This window comes from Bubalus kerabau, chromosome 1 (assembly GCF_029407905.1).
Source record: "Bubalus kerabau isolate K-KA32 ecotype Philippines breed swamp buffalo chromosome 1, PCC_UOA_SB_1v2, whole genome shotgun sequence".
NCBI lineage: Eukaryota > Metazoa > Chordata > Mammalia > Artiodactyla > Bovidae > Bubalus > Bubalus kerabau.
Genome location: NC_073624.1, coordinates 4,185,072 through 4,202,555, shown reverse-complemented (window position 1 = coordinate 4,202,555; position 17,484 = coordinate 4,185,072). Strand labels below are relative to the sequence as shown.

At 50.6% G+C, this 17,484-nt stretch overlaps 1 protein-coding gene across 2 annotated transcripts in view; it reads left to right on the top strand.

The window, feature by feature from the left end:
• Nucleotides 1-16,377: 16,377 nt before the first annotated feature.
• The window catches only part of FBLN1 (fibulin 1), an 84,383-nt gene continuing 83,276 nt past the window's right edge, over nucleotides 16,378-17,484 (top strand). The window contains exon 1 of one of the 2 annotated variants that reach the window (XM_055563081.1): nucleotides 16,378-16,563. In XM_055563081.1, coding sequence (XP_055419056.1) covers nucleotides 16,485-16,563 — 79 coding nt within the window. In that variant the 5' untranslated portion in view covers nucleotides 16,378-16,484. The remainder of the gene's footprint in view (nucleotides 16,564-17,484) is intronic. The other variant, XM_055563017.1, reaches the window with a different exon arrangement.

Genomic DNA, 17,484 nt, shown 5'->3' with positions numbered 1-17,484 from the left:
GGCTGCAGGCTGATGGCTGCTAGGTCACACACAGTCTTCTTCCCGATTGTCCTCACGGCTCACCAGCTCACACCAGAGGGCTGCGATCGCTGATGACTGAGACATCCTTGTTTACTGATGTGGCAGGAAATATTCCATTTCTCACCCTCCTGAGCTTTTGACTGGGGACCTGGTGGGCTTTGTGCCCCCAGCCCCGAGAGACTACAGGACAGTCAGCCGTCCCACGTCCTGCCCAAGCAGCTTCAACACCTGGCAACTGCGTGGCACAGGACGGCGGGCTGCGTGTTGGAGGGAGGCCTTCTTTCAGCCTGGGCTCTGTGTCCTCAGCCCTACTCTGCCTTTCTGATTTCCTCCTAGTTCCCCAGATCCCTGCACAGCCCCGGAATTCAGCAAATGTGCTCCCAGGAAAACCGGCCTGTGCATCCCAAGCCCTTCAGTTTTCCTTACCCCACTGTCCAGTGTGACCACTGGGTACCAGCTGGCTTCTCCTTCCCCTGGCTGAGCCTCCCAGCCAAAAGCAGCCCTATCTTCAGTCCTCAGAGAGAACAATGGCTAGAGACTCTCAGCTCCTCTTGGGGTCTCCAATGCTAGCATTTAATCTAAGCCTCATTGCTTCCACAGCTCTTTGGTGTCTTTAAAAATATGATTTTTTGCAATTTACCCAGCTTTTCAAATTGAGGTGATGGGAATACCAGCCTATTGAAGTGAAGTGAAGTGAAAGTCACTCAGTCGTGTCCGACTCCTTGTGACCCCATGGATTATACAGTCCATGGAATTCTCCAGGCCAGAATACTGGAGTGGGTAGCCTTTCCTTCTCCAGGGGATCTCCCTAGCCCAGGGATCAAACCCAGGTCTCCCACATTGTAGGCAGATTCTTTACCAGCAAGCCACAAGGGAAGCACATTATTCCAATTTAAAAAGAAGAAAAGGAATGCTTCCTACACAGTTTATCCACAAAATTGCTTTTGTAAAAAGAGGTCATGCTTAAGTACATGATAAATACACAATTGTATTAACACCATGATTATAGCTGTAAACATCTTTCATGCAAGTGAACAAGAACTAGAGAGGAATGTGGAAAATGAGCCTAATGGGTTGGGGCAGTGAGGCTGTCCATTTTTCTTGGACTTCTGATTTCTTTTAATATGATTAAAATCTGGTTTATAGAATTTTCAAAAATATTATTTTAGAAATCCAGGCTGGACTGTGTGGTCCCGCCTGAGGTCTGCTGCACGATGGGGTCCCAGGTTCTTGGTCCCTTCCCTGGTGCTTTAGTGGACCAAGTTCTATCGAGACTTGGAGTCAGGAGAGCTGGGGAGAGGGGAGCACCAGGCTGGGCTCTCAGGGGCTGCAGGATGCCTGCTGAGCCCCTGGCCTTCCTGAGGCCCGGTTTCTCCATCTGTAAAGTGGGCATGGTACCCCTATCTCACGGGGTTGCTGAGACTCAAGGTCATGCTGTGTGTGGCTGGCCAGAGTTTGGCTGAGTCTGCATGCGAGCCCTGGGGTCCAGGGACGGGAGCAGACGATGCTGCAAGGCTCAGGCCGTCAGTGGAGGGACGTGCGTATGGTCCAGGATGTGTGTATGGTCCAGGGCATGTGTATGGTCCAGGGCGTGCGGGCTGATCCGATCAGACACCTTCATGAGTCAGGCCTGCCGTTCACACCCTACGCTTAAATGGGCACTACTGGGCCATGGCAGGACCAGGGTGCACTTTCTCCTGAATGGGGGGGTCCCTGGGATAAGCAGAGGGTGACTCCACCCAGCGATGGGAGAAAGGGACAAAGCGTCAGCACCGGGACGAGCTGGCCAGTGCGGGAGTGAGGGCAGAGGACCGGGGCACACCCCAAGAGGGGCCGGGGGAGAGGAGGCCTGCACATCCACATGCCCACAGACCACCCAGCCTCGGCCAACCTCAAACCCCCAAATCCCAGACGGAGTGAGAGGCGTTGGCGTCTGAAACACGAGAGCATGTAAAGTATGTTCGTAAGTGAAGTCAGCCTCGTAGAATGTGAAATCTAAGACACAGGCTGACTTTTTCCCGTGTCAGGGTAAACACTGCATTTTTCATGTTAAGACCGAGACTAAAACCTAAAGCTGGAGATAAAGTGGGAACCCCCTGCGGTGTGACTCGGCACCCTGTCCACTGTGCCTCTCAGATCCCGAAGTTTCTGTTTGTGATTGGGGTTGGGGGGTCCGGGGGGGTGATGTTGAGGTGTCCCAGGCCCTCCTTACACTGTTTTTGAGACCACTGGGACACTTGGGGCCAGCTTCTGAAGCATAAGAATGGTTTGCCAGGAGGAGCAGGGCCTGCAGGGGAGGGAGCAGCAGCTGCAGACAAGGAGGGGTATTCCAGGCCTGAAGGCAGCCCCGACCCCCGAGTGTGCGCTCCACGAAGGCAAGGGTCTGTCTGTTTGGTCCATGGCTGTGCCCAGGGCAGCGCCTGGCACAAAGTAGGTCCTCGAGAAAATACTTGCCGAGGGAGCTGGTAAGTGAGCCATTGGCTGGGTATGCAGAAAGAAGAGGCTGGAGAGGAGACGGAGAGAACCAGAGCAGAGCGTCCCGGGCCTCCTGGGACCGTCTGAGGGTCTGGACGCCGTCCTGCAGACAGCGAGGAGCCAGCAGAGATGCAGAAACATCCCTCTGCTGTTGCCCAGCTGTGCGGGCCCCGGCAGGGGTGGGGGTGGGGGAGCAGTGGGTGCGGGGCCGGCTGGCCCTAGGGCAGGGCTGTGGCCACACCCACAAGCATCGCAGCCCTCCAGCACAGCCCCGGGGCCTGGCCCAGCATTGGGCTGTAAAGCTGGTGGTGCCCGCAAAGCTTCTCCCGGCCCTGCCTTCCGCATGGGCACAGGGAGAGACAAGGCGGGGGACCATCCTGAGAACAGCCAGGTGGCCCGAAGGAAGACGGGCGGCCAGTCCAAGCCCAGGAAGCCAGGTCCCGCAGCCCAGGGCGAGACGAGGTTAGAGACTGCAAGGAGGAGGAGGCCACCTTGTGCCCCGAGCACAGTGGGCACCTGGGTACCGGGTCATCCAGCCCCCAGGGCCTCCCCGGAAGATGGCAGCTCCACAGCTCACCGGCTTCTAGGAGGACCTGAGCTGGTGGGCCGGCACGTGGCATGGGGCCCGGCCCTTGGACGTGTGGAAATGCCATGCGCACCTGCAGAGGCCTCTCTTCAAACCTCTGCTGTTCTTTCTGCCTTGGGCGCTGCTCCCCTCCCATCTCTCCCCACAGAACTCCCTGTCCTACCCTCAGCTCAAGTTTCCATGGAGTTTCCAAGACCAGCTCTCCCCCTACATCCTCTCTCCCACCGCTTTCTTCTCCTCCTCCATCAGAGCTGACACTTCGCAGACCGGTTCCACGTGTGCAGCACAGGTCTGGACGCTTCACATATGATATCCAAGTTAACCCTCCCAACCCTGTGAGAGGCTGATGTCAGTATGGTTTTGTTTTTGGTTTTTAATGAAGAAGCCACTGCAACTCAGAGCAGGTAAGTGTCTTGCCTCACGGAGGTCATCCAGCCCGTGATGGGTGGAGACAGTGTTTTAACAGAGGCCTGTGAGGTCAGAGCTTGCTCTTGGTCATCAGGAGTCACTGCCAGATGTAAGACAGGAGGCTGTGGTCTCTAACCTTGTCCCTTGGCATTCTATATGTATGGGGGGGATTGTGACCATCTTCCTTACGGGTGTGTTTCACACACATGGTCTCCATCCGGGAGACCCGGAGCTGAGTTTCTTGAGAGCCAGGCCAGGCCCCACTTGCCCAAATGCACCATCCTCTCGCCTCCAGGGAAAAGACCCTGATGCTGTGAAATTTTGAAGGCAAAAGGAGAAGAGGGTGGCAGAAGCTGAGATGGTTGGATGGTGTCACTGACTCAATGGACATGAGTTTGTGCAAACTCGGGGAGATGGTGAAGGCCAGGGAAGCCTGGTGTGCTGCAATTCATGGGATCGCAGAGTCAGACACAATTGAGCGGCTGAACAACACCGCCTCTCCTCCATGTCTCCTTTCCTTGTCCACCTGGCAAACTTCTTCTGAGCATCCCTGAGAGCCACCCCCCCCACCCCCACCCCTGCAGCCTGCGTCATCTCAGGGCACCTGTGGTCTCCCCCAGACCATGAGCTTCTGGGAGCCAGTCCTGACACCTCCAGGCCTGGCACAGATCTATGCTCAGTGTTTGTGAATGAACAAATCCAATCCAACATGACTGATTCTCAAGAGGCCCTGGAGTTGGAGGGAGGAGATGGAGCCTTGGTTTTGCTACTTAATTACTCTTGATTTCAGGCAAGTTCCTTCATCTATTCAAGCCTGGGTTTCCTCATCTTTATAAAGGGAGCAGTTTGTGGCAAAGAGAGATGAAAGAAAGCCCTTAGTAAACTGAGTTGTAAACAGGGATGACGGTGGCTCCAGGGAAGGCCTTGCTAAGCGAAGCAGACACTTGGTAAAGCTCACAGCTGTGCAGATTTTCCTAAAATATGAATCCTTACAATGAAAAGATTGGTGCATTCCTTTAGAAAAACACTACCTACAAAGACTCCCTCCCCCCTCCCCCCTCTTCCTTTAGTTAAACAAGTTTGCTCTGGTTGCAAAGACCCCAGCGGCTCCCGCATACACCCAGCTGGGACCTGTGAGAAAAGTTCAGGCCTTTAATTAGAACCATTTGTCCTTCCAGCAAACGGCAGGTGGCTTAGAAAGAGATGCTCATTAGAGGGGCATGTGCCCTTTGACCCACTCATCTGACTTCTGGGAATCTGTCCTAAAGAAATAATCCCAAATGTGGGAAAGGCTCATGGACAAATACACGGTCCTCACGGTGTTTCTTTTAACAGCAAAGAACCTGGAGTCAGCCTGAGCATCCAACAGGGGTGAGCTGACGGCATCTTATTGCCCACTTGGAGGGTTGGCTGTGGGGGCTTTGTAGCAACCCGGATGGTGGTTATGAAGAAGGTTAATTAAGGATATCAGGTTATAAACTAGGTACTCCGAGCAGAGCTATGTAAACTATGCATATCAAATACTGGAACAAAATACACCACCATTCTACTTAGGTCAAGAAGATGAGATAATGGGTAATTTTTTCCCTCTGTCTCCCCCATCTTCTGCAATGTGGTTACAGTTAAAAGTACCTTCTAATCCTAAAAAAATCAAAACAAACAATGCCTGGTTTTCCTAGGGTAGAGACAGAACTTTCGACTTTGTAAAAACAAGTTGGAAAGAACCACATGTGTGGCCTGTTTTAGATTCTTTTTCTTTAATGTACAAGTAATACGTGTGTGTGCTCGGTCGCTAAGTCATACCCAACTCTTCGCGACCCTGTGGACTGTAGCCCTCCAGGCTCCTCTGTCCAAGGGATTTCTCAGGCAGTACTGGAGTGGGTTGCCATTTCCTCCTCCAGGGGATCTTACCAACCCAGGGACTGAACTCACATCTCCTGCATTGGCAGATGAATCCTTTCTCACTGTACGGAGTAAAAAATAATTAGTGCAAAAAGGCCCACAAAAGCCACTAACCTAATGACACTGTGTTCCTCTTCCAGTATTCTCCATATTTATATACAGTTTAACAAAGCCTAGCATATATGCATTTTTAAGTCTTGCTTTCTTATTTTCTTTAAAAAACAAGCACCTCTATTACAAGTCTTCATAACAGTCTTCTGAATTTAATAAGTTATATGAGGGGCTTCCCTGGTGGTCCAGTGGTCAGGACGTCACCTTCCAATGCAGATGGTGCTGGTTTGATCCCTGATTGGGGAGCTTTAAAATCCCACATGCCTTGGGGCCAAAAAACAAAAACAGGAGCAGTGTTATAACACATTCAATAAAGACTTTTAAAAAGTGGTCCACATCAAAAAAAATCTTTTGAAAAGGTTACATGATAAATCAGCTATATTTCCATAAAAATTGAAAAAAAAAGAATTACACGATATTCCATAGTGGGGGTCTGTCACATGTTAACTTAACTGGTCCTCTGTGTTACACACTAATTATGATGTTTCCATTTCTGTTTGTTTCTGTTATAAACCTCATGGCAATAAATATAATTGTATTAATACATAATGTACACATAGTCGTCAGTAATAAATATGTACAATCTTACAGCTTTCCTTTCTATCAGCAGTAACAAATTAGAAAATGTGATGGGAAAAGTCTTCTGTTCAGAATGACAATAAAAACATAAAGTGCTCAGAGCTAAAGAAGTAAGACGTAAGATCTGCACTTTAAAAAGAACTGCAAAATTGTAACGCAAGTTGCAGCTCTCAGGGAGTTCCCTGGTCGCCTCGTGGTTAGGGTTGCTTTCACTGCTGTGTCCTGGGTTCAATATCTGGCTGAACGGAGATCCTGCAACATGTGCAGTGTGCCAAAAAAACTAAAGAAAAAAAAGTTAAAATAGTGAAATTTATATGAAAAAAAATTTGTGGCACTCAGGGAAGCGGGGCTGTGTTTCATTTCCAAAGGTGCCTATTACATCCCACCACTTGGCTGCTCATTACACCCATACCCCCTTGCTCTCTACCTACAAACTTGTTTTTGCTTAACTCAACCCAACTATGTCACACACAACTGCAGTTATTAACTTTCCCCCAGCCAGATGCAACCAAAGTCATGTTCAGATGATACATCCACAGGCAATCAAGTTAAGGCCGCTGTTCAGTCTACCATCCTTAGAAGACTGTCCTCCACTAATTCTGCAACAACCCCAGTATCAATCAGGACTCTTAGTTGCAAGCTGCAGAAACCAATGCTGGTTGTAGAAAGAAATTTATTGAAATGGTATTGGACAAAAGCTTGTAGAACTATCAGGAATCCTGCAGACCAAGCTGAAAAGCTGGGCTAGACTAAGGATATTTGGAATAAAACCAGTTCAGTTCAGTTACTCAGTCGTGTCCGACTCTTTGCGACCCCATGGACCACACCACGCCAGGCCTCCCTGTCCATTCCCAACTTCCGGAGTATACTCAAACTCATGTCCATTGAATTGGTGATGCCATCCAACCATCTCATCCTCTGTCATCCCCTTCTCCTCCCGCCTTCAATCTTTCCCAGCATCAGGGTCTTTTCCAATGAGTCAGTTCTTCGTGTCAGGTGGTCAAAGTATTGGAGTTTCAGCTTCAACATCAGTCCCTTCAATGAACACCCAGGGCTGATCTCCTTTAGAATGGACTGGTTGGATCCTCTTGCTGTCCAAGGGACTCTCAAGAGTCTTCTCCAACACCACAGTTCAAAAGCATCCATTCTTTGGTGCTCAGGTTTCTTTACCAGAACTCCAGCCAAATTCAGCCACAAAACCAGTCGGGGATGTCACTGCCACTCAGGACTGGGTGCCCCTGCTTGCTCTGCTTCCAGGACTCACCCCAGAAACTCCATGTTCCTGCTGCTGCTTCTAACTGCTAACAAGAGGAACTCACCACCAACCCTGTTTCTTTCCATCGCCAGCTAGCTTCCTCTACAAAATCCGGGGAAGTTCTGTGAAATTGGTTTGCCTGGGTCACAGGCCAGCATCTGATCTTTAAGGGAGGCTGGCGTGGGGGGAGTCAGAGGGATGTAAAGCTTTAGTTTCTGCAGCGAGGAGAAAGTTGTGCCTCCTTGTGAGGTTCTTCAGCAGGGAATTACCCAAACGAAGGTGGAAAACAGATCAGTTCAGTTCAGTTCAGTTCAATCACTCAGTCGTGTTCGACTCTTTGCGACCCCATGAATCGCAGCACGCCAGGCCTCCCTGTCCATCACCAATTCCCGGAGTTCACCCAGACTCATGTCCATCGAGTCAGTGATGCCATCCAGCCATCTCATCCTCTGTCGTCCCCTTCTCCTCCTGCCCCCAATCCCTCCCAGCATCAGGGTCTTTTCCAATGAGTCAACTCTTCGCATGAGGTGGCCAAAGTACTGGAGTTTCAGCTTTAGCATCATTCCTTCCAAAGAAATCCCAGGGCTGATCTCCTTCAGAATGGACTGGTTGGATCTCCTTGCAGTCCAAGGGACTCTCAAGAGTCTTCAGCCTTCTTCACAGTCCAACTCTCACATCCATACATGACCACTGGAAAAACCATAGCCTTGACTAGACGGACCTTTTTTGGCAAAGTAATGTCTCTGCTTTTGAATATGCTATCTAGGTTGGACATAACTTTCCTTCCAAGGAGTAAGCGTCTTTTAATTTCATGGCTGCAGTCACTATCTGTAGTGATTTTGGAGCCCCCAAAAATAAAGTCTGACACTGTTTCTACTGTTTCCCCATCTATTTCCCATGAAGTGATGGGACCGGATGCCATGATCTTCGTTTTCTGAATGTTGAGCTTTAAGCCAACTTTTTCACTCTCCACTTTCACTTTCATCAAGAGGCTTTTTAGTTCCTCTTCACTTTCTGCCATGAAGGTGGTGTCATCTGCATATCTGAGGTTATTGATATTTCTCTCGGTAATCTTCATTCCAGCTTGTGTTTCTTCCAGTCTAGCGTTTCTCATGATGTACTCTGCATATAAGTTAAATAAACAGGGGGACAATATACAGCCTTGATGTACTCCTTTTCCTATTTGGAACCAGTCTGTTGTTCCATGTCCAGTTCTAACTGTTGCTTCCTGACCTGCATACAGATTTCTCAAGAGGCAGGTCAGGTGGTCCGGTATTCCCATCTCTTTCAGAATATCCCACAGTTTATTGTGATCCACACAGTCAAAGGCTTTGGCATAGGCAGGAAAGCAGAAATAGATGTTTTTCTGGAACTCTCTTGCTTTTTCCATGATCCAGCGGATGTTGGCAATTTGATCTCTGGTTCCTCTGCCTTTTCTAAAACCAGCTTGAACATCAGGAAGTTCACGGTTTACATATTGCTGAAGCCTGGCTTGGAGATTTTTGAGCATTACTTTATTAGCATGTGAGATGAGTGCAATCCTGCGGTAGTTTGAGCATTCTTTGGCATTGCCTTTCTTTGGGATCAGAATGAAAACTGACCTTTTCCAGTCCTGTGGCCACTGCTGAGGTTTCCAAATTTGCTGGCATATTGAGTGCAGCACTTTCACAGCATCATCTTTCAGGATTTGAAATAGCTCAACTGGAATTCCATCACCTCCACTAGTTTTGTTCATAGTGATGCTTTCTAAGGCCCACTTGACTTCACATTCCAGGATGTCTGGCTCTAGGTGAGTGATCACACCATCGTGATTATCTGGGTCATGAAGATCTTTTTTGTACAGTTCTTCTGTGTATTCTTGCCACCTCTTCTTAATATCTTCTGCTTCTGTTAGGTCCATACCATTTCTGTCCCTTATCGAGCCCATCTTTGCATGAAATGTTCCCTTGGTATCTCTAATTTTCTTGAAGAGATCTCTAGTCTTTCCCATTCTGTTGTTTTCCTCTATTTCTTTGCATTGATCGCTGAGGAAGGCTTTCTTATCTCTTCTTGCTATTCTTTGGAACTCTGCATTCAGATGCTTATATCTTTCCTTTTCTCCTTTGCTTTTCGCTTCTCTTCTTTTCACAGCTATTTGTAAGACCTCCTCAGACAGCTATTTTGCTTTTTTGCATTTCTTTTCCATGGGGATGGTCTTGATCCCTGTCTCCTGTACAATGTCACGAACCTCCGTCCATAGTTCATCAGGCACTCTATCTATCAGATCTAGGCCTTTAAATCTATTTCTCACTTCCACTGTATAATCATAAGGGATTTGATTTAGGTTATACCTGAATGGTCTAGTGGTTTTTCCCTACTTTCTTCAATTTAAGTCTGAATTTGGTAATAAGGAGCTCATGATCTGAGCCACAGTCAGCTCCTGGTCTTGTTTTTGTTGACTGTATAGAGCTTCTCCATCTTTGGCTGCAAAGAATATAATCAATCTGATTTCGGTGTTGACCATCTGGTGATGTCCATGTGTAGAGTCTTCTCTTGTGTTGTTGGAAGAGGGTGTTTGCTATGACCAGTGCATTTTCTTGGCAAAACTCTATTAGTCTTTGCCCTGCATCATTCCATATTCCAAGGCCAAATTTGCCTGTTACTCCAGGTGTTTCTTCACTTCCTGCTTTTGCATTCCAGTCCCCTATGATGAAAAGGACATATTTTTGGGGTGTTAGTTCTAAAAGGTCTTGTAGGTCTTCATAGAACTGTTCAACTTCAGCTTCTTCAGAGTTACTGGTTGGGGCATAGACTTGGGTTACTGTGATATTGAATGGTTTGCCTTGGAAACGAACAGAGATCATTCTTTCGTTTTTGAGATTGCATCCAAGTACTGCAGTTCAGATTCTTTTGTTGACCATGATGGCTACTCCATTTCTTCTGAGGGATTCCTGCCCGCAGTAGTAGATATAATGGTCATCTGAGTTAAATTCACCCATTCCAGTCCATTTCAGTTCGCTGATTCCTAGAATGTCGACATTCACTCTTGCCATCTCGTTTGACCACTTCCAATTTGCCTTGATTCATGGACCTGACATTCCAGGTTCCTATGCAATATTGCTCTTTACATCATCGGACCTTGCTTCTATCGCCAGAGATAGATGCCTATTATAATCCTGTTCACTTTTGTAGACTAGTAGGAAATTTAAAGATCGCCATTCTTTTGTATATGGCCAACAGCCAAAGAAATGAAAATCTGCCCTGAAATGACCAAATCCACCAACTCTCGAGGCTTCCGGGTCTCCACGGCTCCAGGAGACAGTTTTTCCAGAACCACAGTGGTTAGCTAGCTCAGATGGTAAAGAATCTGCCTGCAATGCAGGAGACCAGGTTAGATCCCTGGGCTGGGAAGATCCCCTGTAGAAGGAAACGGCAACCCACTCCAGTATTCTTGCCTGGAGAATCCCATGGACAGAGAAGCCTGGCGGGCTACAGTCCATGGGGTCGCAAAGAAACAGACATGACAGCTTCTGAGCACGCACACATGCAGAGTGAAATGGGCTCAAAGCCAGAGGCGTGCAAAGATGCAGGACAGGTGGGAACAGCATCCTTAGCCCAGTGGGGAAGTGGACCAATGGGACTGGCCCAGGCAGGGGCTTCCAATCACGTCCCAGTCACCACCAGCCCTGACGGCGGGGGCTGCCACGCTGTGTGTGGGGCACAGGTTCAGGGTGCAGGAGTCAGAAGTCAGACATCTGGGAGCGGACCAAGAGCCCAGGGCTTCTCCACAGCTTGTGTGCACGGCAAAATGTGGAAGTTCTCATTCTGAGCTGAAGGGATGGAATTCTTTTCTCATTTGTCACTCTAGTCACACAATTGCCCCCATGACCTTCCTCCTGAGCAAAGACACAAGTGTCGTGGAGAAGGGACCAGAGGGGGCGGTGGATGGGCTCTGAAGTGGAGGCGGGTGGATGGCAGCCCTGGGCCGCCCCCCGGCGGGGGGCAGAGGGCAACATCCGGGCCACACTGGTGCCAGCTCTGCCACCTCCTTGAGCCATGGTCTCCCCAGCTGTTCCCGCAGGGGAAGAAGAGATGCCCAGGAGGTGGTGACACTGGGCATCACATGGCTCTGATTCAAAGCCTTGCTTTTCCCTCCACGCTGCACTGCCAGCTTCCAGAGAGGTGCTTTCTCCATTCACACACTGGACGGGAGTTTTTAAAAGTCTACTTTAACAAATTAGTTTGGCTGCCTCGGGTCTTGAGTTGTGGCTTGTGGGATCTTTAGTTGTGGTGGTTCAGCTCAGTTCATTTCAGTCGCTCAGTTGTGACCCCATGAACTGCAGCACGCCAGGCCTCCCTGTCCATCACCAACTCCTGGAGCTTGCTCAAACTCACATCCATTTATTGGTGATGCCATCCAACCATCTCATCCTTTGTCGTCACCTTTTCCTCCTGCCTTCCATTTTTCCCAGCATCAGGGTCTTTTCCAGTGAGTCAGTTCTTTACATCAGGTGGCCAAAGTATTGGAGCTTCAGCTTCGGCATCAGTCCTTCCAATGAATATTCAGGACTGATTTCCTTTAGGATGGACTGGTTGGATCTCCTTGCAGTCCAAGGGACTCTCAAGAGTCTTCTCCAACACCACAGTTCAAAAGCATCCATTCTTCAGCAATCAGCTTTCTTTATAGTCCAACTCTTAAATCTATACATGACTACTGGAAAAACCATAGCTTTGATTAGATGGATCTTTGTTGGCAAAGTAATGTCTCAGCTTTTTAATATGCTGTCTAGGTTGGTCATAGCTTTTCTCCCAAGGAGCAAACGTCTTTTAATTTCATGGCTGCAGCCACCATCTGCGGTGATTTTGGAGCCCAAGAAAATAGTCTCTCACTTTTTCTATTGTTTCCTACTGTTTCTATGCTTTAGGTGTGGCATGTGGGATCTAATTCCCTGACCAGGGATTGAACCCAGGCCCCCTGCATTGGGAGTCTTAGCCACTGGAGTACCAGGGAAGTCCCTCGACAGGATTTATTGAGTACCAAAGGAGCACAGACACAGTCCTTGCCCTCAAGAAGCTCATAAGCTAGTGGGTGGAGGGAAAACTAAGACTTTAACAAAGAAAGAGGGGAGTATGAAGCGGGAGACGTGTCAGGAAGGGGCCACCTCTCAGCTGAGACCTGAATGAGAGGACGGAGCCGGCAGAGCCGAGAGGCAGGGAGGGGAGGTGCTTGGCTGTTCTAGAAGCAGAGCAAAGAACCCGGGGCTGCTGATACAAGATACAAGGGACCAAGATACACCTGGAGAGGTGGGGAGGGGCCAGGGCACTCGCTGCCCTGAGGAAACCGCTCGGGGGGTAGCAGTACCCCATGGCAGCCCCACAGCAGCCTGTCCTCCAGAGGCTGGGCAGCATCAAAGCCGTTTACTTTCTGACTTGGGGAAAAAACAGTCCACGTGTGCCAAAAATGATCTTTCAAACAAACAGAGCATTGCTTGTTACGGAGAGGATGGGGGTGGCCGTTTGTTCTGCTCCTCAGTGATGGGAGAAAGCTGGACTGTCACAGAGGGACATAACGAACGACTTCCTGCCTGGAGCAGAATCCAAGGGTGTGTGTCATCTTGCCCTGGACCAGGGGCCAGATGGTGGGGGCCTCCTCGGTCCCTAATCCCCCCAGTGGAACCGCTCTGAAGACGAGCCCAGCTTCCACCAGCTACAGGGAAATGTGCAGCTCATCAAGTTTCCTGACTCTAACATCAAGACCCAGAAGGAAACTGATTAGAAGCTCATGCCAGAAAGAAGCTTGTCTCTCCTGATAAAATGATACACTTCCTTTGGTCAGAAAACGGGCTGCATAAGTGATCCTAATCTGATCTTTACTTTGGCTGCCGAGAAACTCAAAAGTCAGGCTTAAGAGCAGGAATTACGCCACTCCAGGTTTCTGGTACAATTAATTATTCCTTCCTGGCTCAATGGTTTCCTAAAAAATTAAAATAACAATATTTTCACTAGTCAAACACAACCCCCACTTTCATTTAGCTCCCGTTTGATCTTTAGCAGCATGGATGTAGCTTTTACAGAGTCATAACTGCAATGTGAATCTATACATTCTCACCCAATCTTGTCCCCCCTCCCTCTTTCTACATAAATTAGTTCACAAAAATCATATTTCTAGCAAGGCATCATAGTTAGCCCTTTCAACAAAGGCACAATATTCTGTTGAATCACTATTAACATTGTTGAATTTAATCGTACATACCGGCCATAGGTTATTGTTGGACACTGCATTTTTTTCTAAATTTTCACTGTAATAAACAATTCTGCCAATATAAAAATAAATAAGGGACTTCCCCGGTGGTCCAGTGGTTAAGACTTTGCCTTCCAATGAAGTGTGGGTTGGATCCCTGGTGAGGAAGCTAAGATCCCACATGCCTTGTGGCCAAAAAAACATTAAAAAATATAAGTAATATTGTAACAAAGACTTTAAAAATGGTCCACATAAAAAAACCTTTAAAAAATAAAGGAATCAAAGTTATGAAAGACAAATACAACTATGAAAAATGTTCAAACTCTGTGTTAATTAAAAACATTCATTGAAGCATCGAGACGCCTGTCCTTTTGCCTGTGGAAATAGTCCAGACTGAACAAGGATATTAGTGCTGGAGAGGAAGTGCAGCAGCCCAAGGCCTGGCTCCTGTCTCTCTCCGGGGTGAATCAGTCCAGGTCTGCGTGCAGCATTGGCTGGGGCATCCACACTGGGAGTTGAGCCCAGAGCACACAGGTTTCACTGGAGCAGCGATTTGCAACCCCCAATATTGGAATAATCTAAACATCCAGTAACAGGAAAGTGGTTCATCTGTAAATGAACCAGACTCTGCACATCTACAACAAACACGACACTGGAATCAACTTGCAACAACATAGATAGACCTAGAAATGATCATGGAAGTACACATGTGTGCAACCTGTATACTATTCATTGGCTAGACGTATAATGCAGGTTTCCAATAAGGAGGGAACGGTTTATGCTATAGTGTTTGGAGAAAAACAAAGCCCTTCCAGCCCAGGACTGGAAGTCGGTTGGCCTGGAGTCAGAACCCACAGCCACCAGTCACTGGTCATGAGAATCTGACCAACGACCTCACCTTTCTGAGCCTTGGTCTTCTCATCTGTAGAATGGGGGTACTAAAGAACCTCCCAGGGCTGTTGTGAATATTAATAAAATAACAGACAAGCCTGTAATCTGCTGCAAACACATTTTTTTCTGGTTCTCTAACGTCCTTCCAGGACAACCTGATTCTCCCATGGCTTAAAAACATCAAATTAATGTTAAAGTAGTAACGAGTCTCCATCTGCCTCGAGCTTAAAACTCCCATATCCCCATATCCACTGCCTTCGGGACTTTACCAGACCAGCTTTGCGGGCTTCAGAGACCCGCACCATGCAGCCAAAATGGACCAGGTCATCTTCCTAAGCTGCCCAGAGTTTCTGCTGCCCCCACGCCTTTGTAGACGCAACCCCCTCTGCCCAGGAAACCCTTCTTATGCTGCTGCTCATCTTTAAAGGGCCGGTCCCATGCCTTTCATGTGCTTTTGCTGGCTCTCTGCAAATCTCAGACTGGAGAGGCACCCTGTGTGGGGAATGAGTGCCATGTCTCTCCATCTTTGATGTTTAAATCTAACATTCATTCAGAAAAGGGCACGTTATCAGTCAGTGAACAGCCCGATAAAATCTCACAAACTGAACCCTACCTTGAACAAACGCAGAGATTAAAAATACATCCTAACCAGCCCCCCTCCCTAAAGAGCCACCTCGGGCCCCCTCTGGTCCCTAACCCATCACTCTCCTGACTTGTAACTTGTTCCTGTCTTCGTGACATCTTGCAGGAAGTGTTCTTCAGCATCTGGCTCCACAGTGGCTCCTGTCTGAGAGCCTTCCAGACAGGTTGTTGAGCCCTCCCTTCTCAGGGCTGCGTAGTGCTCCACACAGACTGCCCAATGCCTTCATTCTGCTGCGGCTGAGCTCCACCCTTCCCTGTTGGAAGCTGTCCTGAACTGCCCAGCAATGAGCACTCTGGTCCATGACTTTGTCTCAGTGCCCAGAGCGTATGCCTTTCTGCTTGGTATAAAACCGAGTGGGATTCCTGGGTCAGGGAACCCCGACACTTGGCTAAGGGTGTCCCTGTGGGTCTCATCCCACTGCTCCCATCTCGCACATCTTTGTTTTTCTTATTCTTTTAAATAATTCTATTTCTGAGCTCAGCAGACTAATTCATCCTCAGTAACCACTGACTGGTTGCAGCCATGAATTTCCTACACAGAGTGGCTCTTGCAGGCCCAGCTCAAAGGCTGCTTCCTAATCAGCAAAAAGAAATCTCTTTCTCCCCCGAGCTTGGGTGCCCCAGATTCATCACCCTCCACGGGCGTTGGGATGCTGGTGGAGTCAGCCCGACGTGGGGTCCCCTGAGGGCAGAGCCAGGTGGCAGTCTCGAGCACTCCTGAGGTCGACCGCCGACCTGCAGAGTGCCCGGAGACCCGCGCGCAGGAAGGGGAGGGAAACCAGCAGACTTGTGGGTTCCGGGCAACACTCGGGGCCGAGTCCCGCAGGGGGCTCCCCGAATGGACCGCCCTTATTTCCCCTCAAAAGGCGCCTCTGATCCTGGGGCCCCCTCGCTGCCTGAGGCAGGGTTCCCCCCACCCACGCTTTTGGAGGAGCCAGGCGGAGCTAACCTTTGATACCCAGCCCGCCACTCTGGCCGACGGGTGCGGAGGGGATCGGGTTTCACTCGCAAGGGGCGGGGGGTATGTGGGCGGGGGTGGGGGTGGGGGTGCTTCCCGCCGATGGCGCCCCCCCTTTCCCAGGCCCCCCCCTCGGAGGAGAAGTTTGGGGTCCCTGCCCCCGCCCCGGCCGTGGGCCTGCGCGCCCTTCGAGGATGGGTGCCAGGAGGGAGGGCCCCCCAGGAGGGAGGGGGCCCGGAGGTCCCCAGCGGGGAGCGGCCGGGGGGAGGGGAGCGGGCGACCCGCGGCCCCGCCCCCGCCGCGCCCTCCTCCTGGGCGGGATAATTGAACCGCGCGGCCGGGGCCCAGCGTTGGCTGCGGAGGCTCGGCCGGAGCTTGGAGCCCGCGCTGCCCGGAGCCGAGAGCCGCGCCCCGCGCCTTTGTCCGCCCGCCGCCCATGGAGCGCGCCGCCCCGTCGCGCCGGGTCCCGCTGCTGCTGCTGCTGCTCGGCGGCCTCTCGCTGCTGGTGGCCCCAGGTAGGGGTGCTGGGGGGCATCGGGAGGGAGGGGACGCCCCGAGTCCACGGCCCCGCTTGAGTGACTCCCCCATCCCCCCCGACCCCTGGGGACCCCGCGCCCCGTGGGACTCTGGGGACTGCCAGCGCCTGGGGAGGCGGCCCGGGGCTGCGCCCCCGTCGGCGGTCCTGAGACATCTGAGCTGCCCCGCGGCGCTCCCCTCCCCCCCCCAACTACCCGTCTCCTGGCTTCCAACCTGATCACCTCCGCTGACTTGGGGACTTGTTTTAGAGATGGATGCCTCCAAACACATTCTCCCGCAGGTCCTCTCGCTTCCAAACCCTGTCCAGCCTAGCGCCCATCCACCCGCCGGGGCCAGAGTGCCGGCTGTGGGAGAGGAAGGCTGGCCGGTGGTGGCCAAGGTCGCCGTCCCCTCCCTCACCCCTCCTCCACCCGCGTGGCTGCCCTTGCCCCTGGAGCGCCTTTGGCATACCTGTTCTCACTCCTCCCACCTCCACCCTTATGCAGGGGCTGTGGTACCCAGCGTTCTGATGGGAAAACAGACTAGGGGGTGGGGATCGGTAAATTTTTCGAGACACAGACCCTGTCATGGAGTAGGGGGCGCCCGTGCAGGACGGAGAGAGGAAGGGTGTGGTCTGGAGGTGTTCAGGGTCACAGCTATGTGTGGGGAGACTGCTGTCTGCCCTCCTGGGACACTGAGGATCTCAAGACGGAGGTGCCGCCAGGCTCCGTATTCATTGCGGCTGGGGTCAGGCCACCTCCAAACCCATCCAGCCGTCTGGTGTCAAGGGGGTGCAAGGGGTTCTCCATCAACAGAGCCCCCAGCCCTGGGACTGACAGCGCTGGAATGGCAAGCACCCAGCTCATCCTTTCTCCCTTAATCCTCAAGGCCTCCACTCCTCAGGGGTGACTGCAAGGCCC